General features: G+C 39.8%; 1 protein-coding gene across 1 annotated transcript; it reads right to left on the bottom strand.

Annotated features, from left to right (window-relative positions):
• Positions 1 to 44: 44 nt before the first annotated feature.
• bet1 (Bet1 golgi vesicular membrane trafficking protein) lies at positions 45 to 2116 on the bottom strand. Its single transcript, XM_075449138.1, has 4 exons — positions 1830 to 2116; positions 1509 to 1615; positions 1220 to 1276; positions 45 to 873 (listed from the first exon to the last, which is right to left on the bottom strand). The coding sequence occupies exons 1-4, from the start codon at positions 1846 to 1848 to the stop codon at positions 718 to 720; spliced, it is 339 nt and encodes a 112-aa protein (XP_075305253.1). The 5' UTR covers positions 1849 to 2116; the 3' UTR covers positions 45 to 717.
• Positions 2117 to 17491: the final 15375 nt, after the last annotated feature.

Below are 17491 nucleotides of genomic sequence, written 5' to 3'. Positions count from 1 at the left end.
AAAGACATTTAGCACAGCCAAATTGAACACGTTACACTGGCCAATTCAGAGCATAAAATTTGTTTATTTACATTAACAACATTTTTACAAAGTTGACGCAATGAAATACAAGGCTAATGTTTGCATGGATTTCTGATGATGTAATATACCCATTCATTCCTGAATACAAACACTGATTACGCGTTCACGCTTTTATTCCAAGTTAAATCACTTTTACACAACATGTGCTGAATGTTAGCTCTTCCGCAGCCCTTGGTCGTTCATACTGTTGCTTTAGGGTTCTTGACACTGGTATTTTATACCGTTATAACAAGGTAAATCCTACATTCTATCTTTTCACTCAAGGTAGATTAGCCAGATATGAAGACTGTGCAGATAGTGTGCGTCAGGTATAGAAACCGCATACAAGATGCTTTTCTTGGTCGGTTGTCATCTCAGACCTTTTCCACTCAACCTAAACCAGTTTAAACTTTTTCTGATTGCATCGAGTGCAATCATTAGCAGTCCTTTCACAACTCAGATTGGGGTCATTGTGTGAAATGCTCAGACAGCAGGGCACATAAAGCCGAGTCATTTAGTATAAATAAGTATCTAATAAAAAATAAAAAAAAAATCCTTGCCTTACATCATCATCAATGTCCTGATCTAGTTTAGAAATGTATCAGAATGGGAATGAAGATGTGGCAATCAATGGCCAAGTCCAACTGGGAGCTCTTTTCACCTCAACTTGATGAACCAGTACAGGACAAAGAAGACAAAAAAGCAGAAGAGCAGCATGTAGCACAGCAGTTTGGTCTGACTGCCTCTGGACAGCTGCTTGACTCTGCCGATGGTGGCTCCAAGCAGTCCGCCTGTCGAGTCAAAATCAGTGTCCTGCGGCGGGAAAGAAGGGTTAGAGAGTTCAAAGTCCAACCAGGCAGACCACAGCAACAACGTTAATAAATCTGGAGAGGTTTCTGAAGTTTGCTGCGGTACTATTTGGTTTCTTCGGATCCTTAACACATCTTCCCTCACATTTCTGAGCCAAATATTACAGCTTCTACTGTTACGCTACCTTAATAAATTTGAGTATCTAGAGTCAGAAAAAGCAGGGGTTGTCTTACTTGCTAGAACACTAAGTTCAGCTTATGTTGTCAGACCACAAGTGGTTGGAAAAGTCTTAATACTTTGGCCTCATTTTGTTCCTGTGTCAGCGATAAAGGAAAAAAATTCAACTCACCATATCATCCAGCATTTTATTCTGATATTTGACTTCTGTTCCAATGTCAATGGACAGCTGTAAATCGAAAGTACCAGTAAATAATTGGCAACATACAATAATATAAATACACACTTATTTCAGATCATCTCATGGATCTAAATTAGAAATGTGTCAGAAACCTTTAAACCATATTTACATACCAGACGTCAACATCCAGAGAAGAAACTTACAACAAAGACGAAGCCATAACTCTAAAGCACATCTTACTTTCATCACAGTGTAACTATGGTCGTCAGTAGTTACTTACACTTTTCAAAGCGGTGACTTTAGCTCTCAGTCCTTCCTGTAGGTGGTCATTTTCTTCTTCGTACACACTGTATCCACTTGCTACATAATTTCCAGGCCCTCCTTCACCTGTTTGAAAAAACAATACACTGTTACTGAAGTCTTCTCCCAGCTTTCTACTCCAGTTATGTATGATAAAAGCTAGCGGAGTTGAATAAACATAAGCCTGGAGTCCACAACATCGAATATTTCTTTCCAGATGGCAACAATATTAGCTAACGTTAGCTTGTTAGCAAGTAAGCTAAATGTGAGCTCCTAAATCACAGATTTAAACTGTTTTTACCCAATCCGGCGCGCCTCATTTTGACCCGCTGCAGCTAAAACTGTCCAATATATGAAAAGTGAGTGATAACAATAGAGACTAAACGAGCAGGAAGCTACAGTTAGCAGGTACCGGGCAAAGGTAGCAAGTCGTTACGTATAAGGAAACGCCACGACACCATACGGTGGCCGAGGAGGACTATTATTTACTAGCAAAGCACTAAAACGCAAAAAACAGAAACGTTTTCCTGTGATTGAGGGTGGAATAGATATAAAGAATATCAGGCATCAGATAATAACTTTAAAAATACTGAAGCATAACGCAGTTGAGGCTCAACACATTAATCATTTTCTGTTGTTTGACATCATTCCAGCATAAAAGAGTGAAGTAGCCACCTACTGGGTTCTGGAAAGCTGATTTAAAGCCACAGTTTAAGCAACTGGGCCATCACAAACGTGGTCTTTTGAAATCAGACATTTCTGTAAGTGTTTGTCAATAAAAAGAAAAAAAGCATACCCTGCCTCCTCATCTATTTTCTAAAAATAGTTGACAAACTGAACGTCAAGTGAAGATTTTTAAAATGTAGCCATTAAAATCACTAACTTACTGAGTTTTTTTAGAGTTACTGTTGGCCAGAAGATAGTATTCAGATTTAAGGCACGACTCTAATTTCTACATTTTTCATGTAACACAACCATGTTTTTAGGGACACTAATATTGTGTAAACTGGAAGGTTCACAGTCTTCAGAGATCACTGTGATCTTGAATTCTCATGCGTTTGCCTTTGGCTTTACACTTGGATTTATGGCTCCGGTCTGGCTCTACTCTTCACTGTGTGTCCACAGGAACTTTGAAATTATAGTCTTTACAAGGTAGAGAGAAGGCTCATTATCCCAAGAGGGAACATATTGAAAAGCGATGTTTCTTTACAGGTTTTATACAGTGCTCAGAGCAACATTTTTACATACATTACTGTAGCACCATTGAATACTCAGTTTTTTTGTTTGTTTGTTTGTTTTTTGTTTTTTTTTTGGGGGGGGGGTATCTTTTTTGTTCATAAGCAATTAACCAACTACACACTTTAATCTGCTGTCAACCTCACCACAGTTTTCCTTGCACACACTGAAAGAGATTATTTGGACATGAGCGTAAGAATGAAATGTGGTAGTTGAAACTTTATTGGACAAAACATTATGTCTTTGAGGCGTAATATCTCAGAAACCAATATTAAACTGATCAGAGTATGTGAATCTAGTTATTAGGTGACTGGTGGGGAAAAATTTGTCGACTTGGTATTTCATGATAGAAGCTGGCGTTTCTTTAAGCAGGAATCTCTAGGAGTCAGAGATGTTTTGGAGGCAGCAGTCATTCCTTATATTGCGTTTAATGACATTTGATTTGCTTCACTTTTGGACAACAGGATGTCACTTTCATCTTTTACGTTTAAACTCCATGGCTTTATACAGGTGCCACTCTAGAGTGCTTGCAGTTTTTACACACAATCTCCACCATAGAATTCCCTGCTGTAAAGTGCACATATCAGCAGTGTGAAGGATGTCCAGAAGAACGTTTTCCTCACACTCTCTGGACATTCTTTGGTTGTCGTATGTGAAAGCAGCTTATTAGAGTACCTTTAAAGTAGGTTTTTAAAATGAAATTTCTCTGCCTCCTTCAAGATCTTATTAAGTTTGGGAGGGGAATGCAGATGTTCTAAATATTGGTATCAATTGTTGCAGGGTGGTGGTGCTTTGTTTAGCACTGTTGGCTGTGTATCAGATTTTAGCGTGGGCCTTTTTGTGTGGGGTTTGCAAGTTTTCCCTTTGCCTGTGTGAGTTTGCTCTTGGTGCTCAAGTTGCCTCCCACACAAGCTTAAATTAACTGGTGATTCTAAGTTGACTGTGATGGAGTGACAATCTGTCCAGTTTGTACCCGTCTTTGACAGCCTGAATGGCCCGCTGACCCAGAACAGGATGAAGCAATAATAGAAAATGGGCGGATGAATATTGCCATCGCATCCCTTTTGGGTATCTTTGCCAAAAGCAGATAAATGCATGCAGACTAACAATGCTGTTCAGAAAACATAACTGATTAAATAGATTTCAATCATTAGTATGAAATAAACAGAATCGATATTTTGCATGTGTCTCATCTGCAGTTTCTGGTCAAGTGTGCCTCAAATCGAGAATCTAGTTCAGACGCCACTGAGACTCGATTGGAAGACACAGAAGAAATATGAATGAGAAGGTGACAGAGCCAGTAACAAAGACAAACTGCATTCATCAGTGAATTCATCGCCATCCATCTATATTGACTGTGCCTCATATATATTCTGAACTAACAGCATTTATCAATGGCATAAGTAGGGATTGAGAGCTAATCATCTTATCGAGCAACAGTAAACACTGCGTTACCCTGTTCAGTTAATGTGACAACTCTGATTACTGAAAGCCTTTCTCTGTTGAGGTCATGGTTTTTGTTTTTATTGCCATGTCAGCAAGTCAAGACATTATCATATTGAGACAACCCGTGTCTAAATTTAACTATACTTTATTCGACTCTTTTCATTCTGTGTGCATCTGTTAGGGGTTACCAGAATTATTTTACAAGCTGAGAAAAACAAGTGACAAGTGGTCCTTTCAGTTGCCAAGCTATGGCAAATTGATTATTTTAGTTTAAAAGGATGTCAAATGAATGCATATCATGTCTGTGATGCAACATCTTGTTAAGATGTATCATTATCAAGATGATATTTGAAAATCAAAGTGTATTTAAGAAGAAAATAACATACGGAATTGGCACATAATTGTGAGTTTTCTCCCTTCAGTAGCAGAACATATAAGGATAAGATTGTCATGATGATCCTTTTGACTCAGACAGATTACTTCCTTTGAGCATTTTGAAATGCGATCATCATAGAATAGAGACAAATATTCTTTGCGGGTTCAATATGAGGACATACTGAAACATCCATCTGTGCTGAGTGAAAGAGTTTCTCAATATTTCCAAAATCCTAGAGGTGCTGTTTAGCAGTGATTAGCTTGCCTCATCCCCTCATACATCATCCCTCACCTAGCCTTGTGCCAATATTGCAAGAGGCAGCAAATCGTATTTGAGAGATTAAAATGACTTTCATAGCATTAATTTATTTCCATCCATTATCTTATAGATAAATACACATTTAAGCTCTGACCAACCATAAAGCATTTCAATGCCCTAGCACTCGTCTCCTTATGTATCAGCAAATGGGTCCTCCATTTGCGCCACCTTGACATAAGTGTCAAAGAAAAGAAGATATTGATGGAAATGTGTTCTTTGTGGAGATGTTAGGATTGGATTTGTCAAGAGGGTCTTTTTAGATAGGAGAAAGGCATTTGGAATTGCGTTTGGATGTTTTGAAAGTTAGTATTCATCCTCACTGCGATATGTGCATCCAGGACAGCCAATCAGTAAATATATTTATATTATAATCATAAGATTTTGTAAATGTTGTTTTTTTTTTATATCTTCTCTAGATTTTAATCTTATGTGTTGAGAAAAAAAAAAGTATTTGTCCCAATATGCCAAATCCCATTATATGCTGCAATTAGTTTTTGTTTTGTTTTGTTTCCAATTGTGATGAACTCAATTATTCATAATAAAACGTTATTGTGTGTGGTTATTGCTGCTGGCAGGAGTGACCTCCCATGGAGAAACTCACAGCCAACAGTTCAACATGTAAGGTGCAGAGATACTTCTTCTCAGGCAGAGAGATGTTATCTCAACAAACTCTTTATGAAATGAATACAATGACCTTTCAGATTTTTCTGCTGTTGTTTCATCAGGGCTCCAAGCTTTTCCTTTTTATCTGCCAGTGACCCCACGTTTCCTATGTCGGTCAATGGAGGAAATGTTTCAAACTTCCTCCTCATTTTATCTCTGTTTTGTTGATGCCTTGCATACCCCACATCTGCTCTTTAGCTCATCTGGATTTGGGTCCTTATTCCAGGCCTTACTTAGGTTTTAAAAAGTTCGACCAGCAGCTCCCAGATTCAAACTTCTTTCCCGTTGCCATGGTTACTCATCATTATAGATGTAAAGTGGCAGAATTATCTGTAGAAATCATCCGGTACAGGAACATGTTTCAAAAGGCAGTGTTTTCTTGCTTGTTGGAGGTATAATGCACTGGCTGGCTACACTACACATAATGTCTAATAACTAATCCAATTCCTAAGTCTTATATAACTTTAAGAGGTGAGTGGAGTTTGTATGTCATTTGGTGAGACAGGACCATAATTAGCTGAAAATGAGAACTGCTTAGTTCCACCTGTGCTGAACCTCTGCTGATACTTAACAACGTTTCCCTCACCCCGATTAGCATGATTTCCCCAGAGAGTGCAGCACAAATGAGTCTGATGACAGAGGAGGAGAGATGTAGAGGAAAACATGCCACAAGAAAGATCAAAAGTATGCTAATGTGTTCCCACTATTAGTCTCACGAATGAGAATTTTGACTCCCACTTCATGATAATTTGAACAACGGTTAAGGAGTTTCTGCTGACCTTTTACTCTGCCTTGCTGCTCTTTGGTTTGTAAATTGTTTTTTTTTAATGAGAATCTGTATGGGGTTTCAGGTGGGGGCTGAATACTTTCCTTCATCAGTAGACTACGTGTGCATTAATGAGATGTGAATAAAAATGTTATATTCAGATGGGATGGAGGATACTGGGACAGAGATGTAAGTCATATTAATCACATAATCAATCAATCATAGATTAAATCATTCTATATGATACAAGCAAAAATACTTAATGGGATGTATAATATCTACGATGCAGGAAAAATAACAATGATAATCTGAATGGATTTGAATAACTTTTAAGCAGCATTTGTTGAAGGCTACCTGGCTGTTTGCTGGGTAAATGAAGTGATGAAGAGGGTGGAAGCTAAAGTAAAAAAACAAACAAACAGGTAACTGAGACCTTAAAGGATTTCTCTAATAAATAAAACATTATGAAATGAATAAACAAACTAAAGCATCGTCTACGAAAAAAAAAAAAGGTATTTATCTTTCCAAATTAGACTTTTCCTGTCGTGGAGTTGTATCCTTTTCCTTTACCCTGTTTGTGAAAGCTGACCACCAAGCAAATGCCCCTAAAAGACAAAGCATTTAGGTGTGAAGATAAGGATGACAGATATCAACGCCTTGGCCCAGTGCAGCGATCAGAGGAAAATTTGCTGACTTTCATTAAACCTGGAAGACTGTGGTGACCACCAGCAGTTGTCATTTTTGAGCAATCAGTGCAATAAGCTCATGAGACACGGATATTCTGCAGGATCCTAAATGTCAGATTGCTTACCTTTCTGGAAAAAAACTAAAAAATTTAGATAAAACTTATAGCAGCTGCCTCTAAACACAAAACAAAATCTTTCATCAGATCAGAAAAAACACAGCTTTCCTCCAAACCCTGACTATAGATAATCTTATGCAGAGATGCACTTACAGAATGGGTTTTTATTTATGTATACACGTATAGTGTAGCTTTTATTTAAATCGTGTGGCCAGCATGCATTGTCCAATCATGTCATAATTTTTCTGTTTTATGACAGTTTGCCATCTCATTGCTTTTCCAAGAATGGCCAATGAGCTAAACTGAAGCAAAATTCAAATTTTCTGGCATAAAAAAATAGGATGAAAAGTGGAAAGAAAGGTCAGGCCCGCTCTCAAAGTCAGGTTACAAACAGCTTACAATTCCCTTCAGGGGATACCTCGTCTTCCGTGAGGAACAAGACTATTACTCAAACTAAAGTAAGTTGTCACTCCATTGTGCCCTTTCTATTAAACACTCATCTCGTGTTTGTGAGGATGGCTTGTGTGGGACTGTGTGTCTTTATCTGCAGCCTAAAGACCCTCCGCAATTTCCCAGAAATGCAGAAATATTCCAAGATTAAGGACTTGAATGTTTTGGGGTTTTTTGTCTCGTTAAAATGAAGTCTTGACCACTGATTGACAATAGAACTGATTGTCTGGACAAAGGTGAGTCATCCCTATTTATAATTGAATCAATCACAGCATTGACTCACCTTAACACTGCAAACCCTTAGCTTTAGCCTGTGTAGTTCCCTCTCACTGATGACTTTTAAATTCATAAATGGCTTTTGAAGTGCTTCTGATTGCAAATCATTCACTGATGTGGCTTCCAAAAGCCAGAAACAGCAGGACCAGCTATAAATGTAAATGTCTACAAGTGAGTGAGGAAATTCCAGAAGTGGTGTTTTTTATTGACTTTTCCCCTTTCAAAAACTTTTGATGAAACCATTCTCTGAGGCCTGCATATGAGCAGAGGGGCAGCACTCTCTTTCACACACAGAGACCAACCTTTAAAAAAAATCTATTGCACTGTAATGAATTACCATGTATTAGGCTCAGGGTAATCGCACCAGAGCAGCCTCTCCCTTTCCTCTTGTGCCAAGTGCAGCAACAGGAAGGAATTAAAGTGAGTTACAAGGGTTATGTTATGGTAGGTGATGCTTAAAGGGATAGTTCGCCTCTTTTGACATGAAGCTGTGTGACATCCCATACTGTGCTGTGTAGACCGTGCAGACCGAAGTGCAGACCGAGCAGCCCCCTGCTTCTGAGCAGTAAACACCGTAACAGGTGCAGCTATCGGCAGGCGGCAGCACGCAGTGATACGAAGGGAGAGAAAATAGCGCCAAGCGATTGTGAGGTCTGACTTTTTCCTGCACAACGATTTTGTGATGCAAATGTATTACTCTTTTGAACACATATTGTTTTGAGAAGCAAAACGCTTTATTTTTGTGGCCCCAGCCAACTAGCCGGACTACCTTCGTCAACGCCAAAACGAGGCTGGAACTCGGCTCACAGGACGCAGCAGGGGGCAAGTCAATGTTCATAAATGATATTGCTAGTGTGGGATGCCATACAGCTTCGTGTCAAAAGAGGCGAACTATCCCTTTAAATGTAAGAAATTTGTGTATCTTCCTAGATTAGATCCCCTGATGCGAACACGGAATTTGGCCAGTGAAAGCTCGGAGTTATGCACCAGTGAAAAGGGAAGTAAGAGTTGACCATTTATGAAAGACCTTGAAATGTCGATTATGACTCGAAACATATCTAAATTAGAGGAAAAAAATGTGTGTGTCACCGACTGCACTTGTCTAAACAAAAGTGCTTTGCTAGACACATTGGGCCTCATGCAAGAACCGTTCGTACGCACAGATTTGTTCTTAAATCGTGGGTACGAGTGATTTAAGAGAATTTGCGAATTCACCAACCTTTTCGTATTTTACGTTTTCTTTCAGGTACGAACAGAATTTACGAGTGATCCAGACCTGTCGTAGGAGTTTCGTGAAATAGTCCGCTTTTATTCCAATCAAGTTTGCTTGACTAATGGATTGTATATTTAATTACTTTGAAGCAAACATAAATACATATACATTATACCCCATAATTATGCTGACATTATTCTGTTTGACTTAAATTATGCACTAATTGAAGGTTAATTTGAATCTGTATATAACAAGGTCAATGGGAAGCGTAACCAGCAGCTGACTTTCTACTTTTGGATGCCTTAGCGCGTCAGGCTCTTGAAGAGAACGTGTAGATATCCTTGCGGAGACAGACGAATAGCTGACATCGCGATTAAGACTGCCCAGGACTGTGCTGCTGTAAATATGCAGCTTGCTAGAGCCACAACTCCAGAGAGAAACACGCCGATCAAACCCAATTCCACACACGCCCAGGTCCTCACCACCCTTGGATGTTTGGCCACTGGAACCTTTCAGAGGGAGATTGGAGACAGATCGGGGGTGTCCCAGTCCTCTGTGAGTCGTGCGCTCCCCTTGGTCATCAAAGCTCTCATCAGTTTATCACCCATGGTACATCAGATTCCCGTACACCTCTGTCCAACAAGTACAAATTAAGAGGGACTTTCATGCCATGGCTGGACTGCCAATCATAATTGGAGCACGAGACACATATACACATCAAAGCACCCGTGCTGTTGTGGAGCGCACTGAGCTGAAGGCCAGGTGGGTGTGTCAAGATACAGCGGGGAGCAAACTGCTCTATAGCCCAGAGAAGACATGCCAGATTTGCACAATATTGCCATGAACGAGGGTCTCTTACAACCTGAACCAGCCCAGGGAGACCAGAAGGTGTGGTGCCAGAAGACCCCCCTCATGCACCGCCCCATCAAAGTGCCATCATGATGAGGCAACAACTGATTGCACGGCTTTAGTTGCAGTCATCGAGCGCCTGCCCAGGGTGAGACGTTTTTTTTAAGCTATTTTTATATTAAACCATTATTTTTTTTATATTTCTGTGACATTACGAACTACAGGTGACATGGTATTAACAGCACTCCTAATTGCTTCCCATTTCTTCGCTTTTAGCAGGTCCCATAATTCCACTGCTGACACTGCTAAAAATGACAGATTTTCCTTTTTGGATCTCTGAAAGCAGAACTTCAATCTCAGAGCCCGTAAAGTTGGTCTTTTTGCGCCTTGATGACATTCTCATGACTCAACACTTCCTGGCACAGGACCGAGGAAGCACAGCTCCTAATATGGTATAATTTTGGGCGTGGAGTATGCAAATTTACTATCCTCGTGCACGTGCCCCTTAAATACGCACAGGTGGCAGTCATCATTTACGCAGGTCATTTACACACTTTTTCCGAAGTTAAGAGCGTTTGTTGAATCTGACGTGGCGTGTTCGTACGAGACCTTTGTACGAGAAAAGTAAGAGAAATTTAAAATAAAAATACGAAAATGTTCTTGCATGAGGCCCAATGTCTTGCCCATAAGCCAAACAGACACTAAGTCAGATTAAGGCCACTGCAGGTTGTTTGCCTCAAGGCATGATGTGATGGCCCTGTCACACTGTTGCGTATGAGAGAAGCGTATGAGTTGCGTATGAAAATCAATAATATAATTTTCATACGCACGAAAAGTCCTTGTAAATAAAGAATGACTAGCGTATGAGTAGCATATGAACTGCGCATGCCCAGCATACGTCTCAACGCGCCTTTCCACATTGCTCCATTACTGCAGTAGACAACGCGCTATCAACATCTCTCGAGACATTCATCTCGATCATGCCTCCCAAGAAGCAATCGTCGTTTGCCCGGGCCCTGGGCCGAGGAAAAGGCAAAAAAACACAAGAATCATTCTCACCCAAACCTGCTGAAATGCCTGATGCACCTGCGGCTGATGAGTTAAATGCTTCTGAGCGATCAAGATCCCCAACTCCTCCTCCTGACCGCTCCCGTGAATCGTCGGTTGCCTGCCACCTCCATCTCCGCCCGTCTGGCGGAGATGGAGGCGGCAGACGGGCGGAGGCTATAAATACGCTAGCTGTACGGTACACCTTCATGCCAACCAGTGCCGTAACCAGCATTGAGGACACACAGGTCATGACCTCGGTATTTTCCCCGGTGTTTTTTTTAATTTTAATTTTTTTTTTATTCAGAGAAATGTCAAATTAATATAAGATGAAAATCGTTCTGACTTTGATTGGTGGAAAGATCAGCATGCATTCTCATTTGTTTTTCTGAAAATAAAGTCCACATAATCCCTTTATTATCACGTTATATTTTAAAACTGAGCGGAAAAACGCCACCCGACTTTTTTTACTTTTTTTACGCCACCCGCCATTGGAAACATGTTTATCATATTACACAGCGACGCGAAAGTCAGCTAGGAAATGGAAGCAAGATGAAGAAATCTACTAAACAAACTAAACTCAGCTTTGGAAAGCCAACTGGCCAGGGGAAAAGAAAGAGAGAAGGTGAGTTCATTTCGCCAATCGCCAGTGAGAATGAGTGACAGTTCATATTAATGTTCATATGCGTTCAAAGCGCAGCTAGGAATAGGAGGATGCTATCGTTGTCCTCAGCATTTCAAGCAACAGTCACAAAGCCCCTTGGTTAGGATTTCGTTTTCCAGTCGGCACAAACACACTGCACACAAATCTCTCTCTCAATTCGATTTTCCAAAAAAAAAGTAGCGACCTTGGAATTGTTGGGAATCGTGACACGGCTTGGGCTGTTAAGCTAACTTTTTTTTTTTTTAATCAGGACTTGACAGTTTTGTGCCAACTGTAGCTAGTGGTCATTCAGCCTCACTAGCTACAGTTTTGTTCAGTGCTATATGGCTTCCTACATGTAAATAAAGCAGACTAATAGAAACTGGGTCAGAAACTTATATTTTTCATTTTACTTAAAACAATTGATGATACACACGGGGCAAAATAACAGAATGAAATACCCCGTGTACTCTCTCATATGACACAATCTTGAGGTTAGTTGTGCTGCTCATGGTGCATTATGAAGCCAAGTTTTACCAGCATTTAGCTAGTTGTCAGGCCCAGCATGATACCTCTGTCTTCTCTGTGTTGAGTGAATGGATTGAATTGAGACTATACATCTAAAATACAGCCAACATCTTGTGGTCTGTTTGGCACATTCTACGATGTTAATTTAGTGGGTGGATTCAACCAGTTACTTAGGTAAAATGATTGCATTTTTCCTAATGAACCATTTGGATTTTATTGCAAATGGTGTCTAAAATTTTGCACATCGGTTAGACCAATAACCCAACTCATTCATTTGACCTTTTAGTGGGTCATGCACATGCATGGTGATGATGGTGACAGTAATAATAATAATAATGTAATATTAATAATAACAATAATATTAATGGTGATACTGATGATGATATTTTAAAACAGATGACACAGGAGAGGATGAGAATGAGGGAGTTGAAGAGAGAGAGTCAGTAGAGGAAGAAAGGGGAAGAACTGAGTCTCACTCACTCACTCAAATACTCTACTTTTGTGATCACATTGTTATAATAAACTTGTTCACCTACATATTCACCTCCTTGATGGGCTTGTGATTTACCTCTGTTTATTCACATTTACAAACTGTATTTTAAAAAGTCAACATATTAGGATGTTTTTTTTGTCAAAAAAGATTTATCGCAATATTTGACCTCAGTATTTGAAAAATCCTGGTTACGGCCCTGATGCCAACATATGGCAATTTATGTCCAGCGTTCTCGACCTATCAGTAACGTACCTATATCGTACCTCTAGCGTATTCAGCGTATGCCTAGCGTATGCTTAGCGTATTAACCATACGCACAAAAGTTTTGAGCATGTTCAAAAATTTATTTCTGCCTCAGCGTATGCCAACGTATGCCAGCGTGCTTGAAACGTATACAACCTATGCCTAACGTTCCCCTGGCGTATGTCAGCTTATACCAGCGTATGAGTGATAATTTTCATAAGCAACTCATATGCTTCTCTCATACGCAACAGTGTGACAGGGCCTTAAATTAATTAGGTAAAACTACACCTGGTGGAAATTGTGTTGCATCAAAACAATCAAACTGGAACTGCTTCTTATGATGCATTATCCAGTCTGGTCAGGATTTCTCAGGTGCAGAGGTGAAAAAAAGTGCAGCCATTTGAGGAGATTCTTTCCACAGGAAACTCAAAGTACCTTTTTTCATTTCCAAATCAATACAACAATGTGGACATGGACACAATTACAGGTTTATTATCAGATTATCACTTTATAGCCTTTTGGTCAAGTAAAGCACATAAACATGGTATTGATATCATGGCCGAAGTGAGGCAAAATGTAATGGTTTAGGGTGCAGGACTGCATGGTGGTGTGGTGGTTACCATTGTAACCTCATAACAAGGAAGCCCCTGATTTGTATCTCTGCTGGGGCCTTTTTGAGGGGACTTGTCATGTTCCTCAGGTCATTTGGGAGTTCTCTCCGGGTACTCCTCCTCCCACAGTCTGAAAAACTTATTTGGGTATTTGGTGACTCTAAATGATTGTAGGAGAGAGTTGGTTTTCTCGGTTGTCTCTATGTACGCTGTGATAGGTGACCTTATCAGAATGAAGCCTGCCTCTCACACAGTGGTAGATTGGATAGGCTTGATGTAAAAGGGTACAAGCAGAATTTGCTGCAAATAATTTAGCAGCTGTCACAGCTTTTTTTCAAATACTTGTGGACCACAGGAAGCCCTGCATCTTTTTTTCTGTCTGCACTGCTGAAACTGTGGCCACTCGTAGTTCATAATACTACTTTTTTTCAGGTCCTATTTATGTCCAGAGCAGCACATACTGTAGGTCATTGTATAGATTCATCCAACAGCTCACAGCAAAGTAACAAACCTTGAACCTTATTACTGCAGCAGAAAGCTACTTGCTGTGTGAGGAAATAGCATTGTAATTATGTTTGAACTCTGTCAGGGTTGGCAGCATGCTGCAGAAGCTTCTCTTCCAGTAGATGAATCACATTTTGTGATTAAAACATTCTTTGGTTAGGATCAGCCTCTTGTTGGTATGATTTATGTGAGAGATAAGATCTATGAGCCATTTCAAAGACTGATTTTTAGATTTCACTTTCGGTTTAGGCTTTGTCTGTTTCGGTCTTGTTGCTACTCAAGTGTCATAGTGACTAACATTGTATATTACCCCTGTATGGTGTTTCAGCCTTGTAAAGAATTCTAAAGTATAGTAAAATGAAAATATGCAAGCAAACAGAAAAAAAAATTGATAATTTAGCAGCTGTGTTGATGTGGTCAGTTACAATGTGCCAACAGCCTTAATTGCATCAGAGGTCTGATATGGAGAATTTCTCTTTTGTTAAGTATTACTTAACAACATATTGGTCTCAGCAAGCAACTGATACATTTGCATTTGACTGGCTTGCTCTGTCACATAGCAGAGCTCAGTTTTATTTGAAAGAAAAAATTGAAAAACAGCACAGAAATATGATATAAATTGAAACCTGCTGTTGACCAATGAGTACATTGGTACATGCATGCATGTGTGCAGATGTGTGCTGACATTTGTGTTTCTCAAGGGTCCTGGATTTTCGCTGCTCTTTCACTCTTCTTTGTATTCTCTTGAACCCTTGAACTCCATTTGTCTTTCCAATTCTTTAGTATTTTCGTTCAGGCATTTCGAAACATGTGCTGCCCTCCTCCACAGCAGCTTTTTTTCATCATTCAAAAGAAACAAGTTCATAAAGTATGACTTTAATAACCGGTTGCAGCATAACACTTTCTTTCACCATGGATGGGGCCTAATTTATGTTTGGCCCATGTTTTTAACTGCGTCCTTGTGTTTCAGTTGGAGCCATGACACAAAGCACTGTAAGTAATTCCCCGCCCTGCATCTACAATGTGTTATCATTTCAACTGGTTTGATCTGGCTGTAGATTTGCATACCGTGTTTACACAGTTACATGCAGTTGCATGTCTGAGTTTCCTTGAGCTTCGTAACTCATTTTGACTTGTTTACAAAGTCTAAGAGAAGAGCAGGGTAAAGCTAAATCACTTAACTTAGCAAATCTAGTAAAGCTGGTGATTGACATTGTTGTTTGCAGCTTGTAAAGGTGTTAGAGTCCATCCATCCATACTCTGAAACCCTTTTTGTGTTCAGGGTCATAGGACGTTGGAGGCTACAGTCACAGCAACAGATAATTAAAAGGCATTTACAGTGACAGGAACCGCACTAATTAGCTTCAACTCTATCATCTCTCGAAGGAGAAAAGTTTGCAAGCCAGAAAGACATCATTTAGCTGAGTGATTCATAAACCATCCGGGAACAGATTGAACGTGTTGCCTTTGATCGCGCAGAGAGAACATGCCGGTCGCCTCTTTTAATTCCTGCAGCCAAGCTGGCTTCTTTCATATTGCTTAATGTGCAAGCTGGTTTTGCTCTCTTCACATTTCAACAGGGAGTCTTCCGCTCTTATTCTAATGGTGGAGAATGTGGCCAAGTTGGCCACATGGATGTGTTGATGCACACCCCTGAATTATTTGCTTCACAGGCCTGACAGCTTTCTATTAACTGCCATCAAAAGGATATTTTTTTATTCCTCTGAGCAAAAAGAGCAAACCAGAAAAAAAATTCTAATTTTGTTGATTCCACTTGAAAGGCCTTCCAACATGCGATACAGTTTTATACACTGCTGTGTACTTTGTGTCATCAAAGCTTTGGTCCAGTGCAATTCTCCTTCCCATATGTCACGGCACTGCATGCCATTCTCCTGCTATGATTGAGTGTCACCAGGGCTCAGTTCCAGCACCTGCTTAAATTTCTTTTGCTGTATGACAAGCTTTGATGAGTAATTCATAGCTGAAGTGCAATGACATGTTTTACAATACTCACCCCAGGGGATCTGGCACAGTGTCAAAACCCCTGCTTTGTTGTGTCTGTTTAATAACCATCGTGACAGAAGATGGCCTGGTCCAGGTACAGTTTATATATTCCTGTCCAGGGAGGAGTGGAAGCAGATGATATTTGGAGAGTGAATTCCCAATGATGCACTGCAGTGTCTGACACTTTCCACATGACAGTGAAGCAGCCATATGGTGGACATTATGAGGTTTGTATAACAATTTAACAGGGGGGAAGCATGGTAAACCTCTCTCAGTTAGCGTCGTTTGTAACCACTAAGGTTGTGCTGCTGTATTATTCATTTTAATTCTGTGAAAATTCTTATATCAAGCATTCTTGGTTTGTGGGCAGTAAGAATAATTTCCTATACATGTGTGCACATGTCATATGCCTACAGCTGTCTTTTTATACTATTCTGTTTCGTTCTTATTTAGAAGTTCTTATTTGATTGAAAAAAATAAATAGATATAATAATAAATACTTCCTGGGTTTTCCCTTCATAGGCTTCACTACAGTTTTTTCCTGTTTTTTGCAGCTGCTCTCATATTCATCTCTGGCAAGTGTTGGACATCTGATTTGAAAAGCCCATAATATGCTCATTCATAAATTCTAATTTTTACTGAAGGGTTCTGCTGGGTTTAAACATTTAAAGACTAAAAAGACTTGGTCACTTCAGGGGGTCTGCCAGGTTACTAAATGCCTGTTCGGGAAAGTGTCGTGGAGGAGAGGGATGTTTGGGTTTCCCTCCTGGACCTGTTGCCTCCGCAACTTCGGATAATTCTATTCTTAGAATAGAGCTAAGTTCCTGTGGGACTTCCAGATCCAGACTGATACACAGGTGATAGCCAACAAACCAGACACTGTATCAGACACTGTGGTGGTTGACAAACTGCAGAAGAAGGCAGTAGTGATAGATGTAGTAATTCCAAGAGACAGCAACATCAAGAAGAAGGAACATGAGAAGTTTGAGAAATACCAAGGGCTGAGGGAGGAAGCCCAAAAGACGTGGGAATTAAAGGCAGAAGCGTTACAGTATACATGGATATATATATCTATATACATATATATCTATATATTTCCACAGACCTTGCCCACTTGCCTCTTTCTGATATTTAGATGGATATGGACATAGCCCTTTAAATGACAGCCATGCTGCTCGTGCTTATCACATTTCTGTTTTCAACACAGCTCATATAGCTGACCAATGATCCACTTTCATAGCTTATCATCTGCGTGGGCTAATGTGAGAGCATAGTTACAATAAAAGTAACTCCAGCTGTCACGTGGCATCGTTTTTACTCTGCAGCTACAGACTATGAATTATTATTTGTGACTTTTATACATCACCGGCAATTGAAGATATGGATGATAAATTATTAAATATATTTTATTCTTTTCTCTGGAAGTGACTGGTTGTCTATGTTAATGATTAATATTGTTTTATAAAATTTTTATGTCAGAAAGCAGCCTTTTCAC

This window comes from Odontesthes bonariensis, chromosome 18, assembly GCF_027942865.1.
Source record: "Odontesthes bonariensis isolate fOdoBon6 chromosome 18, fOdoBon6.hap1, whole genome shotgun sequence".
Taxonomy (NCBI): Eukaryota; Metazoa; Chordata; class Actinopteri; order Atheriniformes; family Atherinopsidae; genus Odontesthes; species Odontesthes bonariensis.
The sequence above is the reverse complement of the archived record's forward strand: the minus strand, read 5'-3'. Positions and strand labels throughout refer to the sequence as shown.

Excerpts from the sequence above, each read along its gene's own strand:
- bet1 (XM_075449138.1), bottom strand. Across the intron at positions 1,277-1,508 it reads AAGTCACCGCTTTGAAAAGT|CTGTCCATTGACATTGGAAC; the intron begins GTAAGTAACTAC and ends TTCGATTTACAG. Across the intron at positions 874-1,219 it reads ATAAAATGCTGGATGATATG|GACACTGATTTTGACTCGAC; the intron begins GTGAGTTGAATT and ends TTCCCGCCGCAG.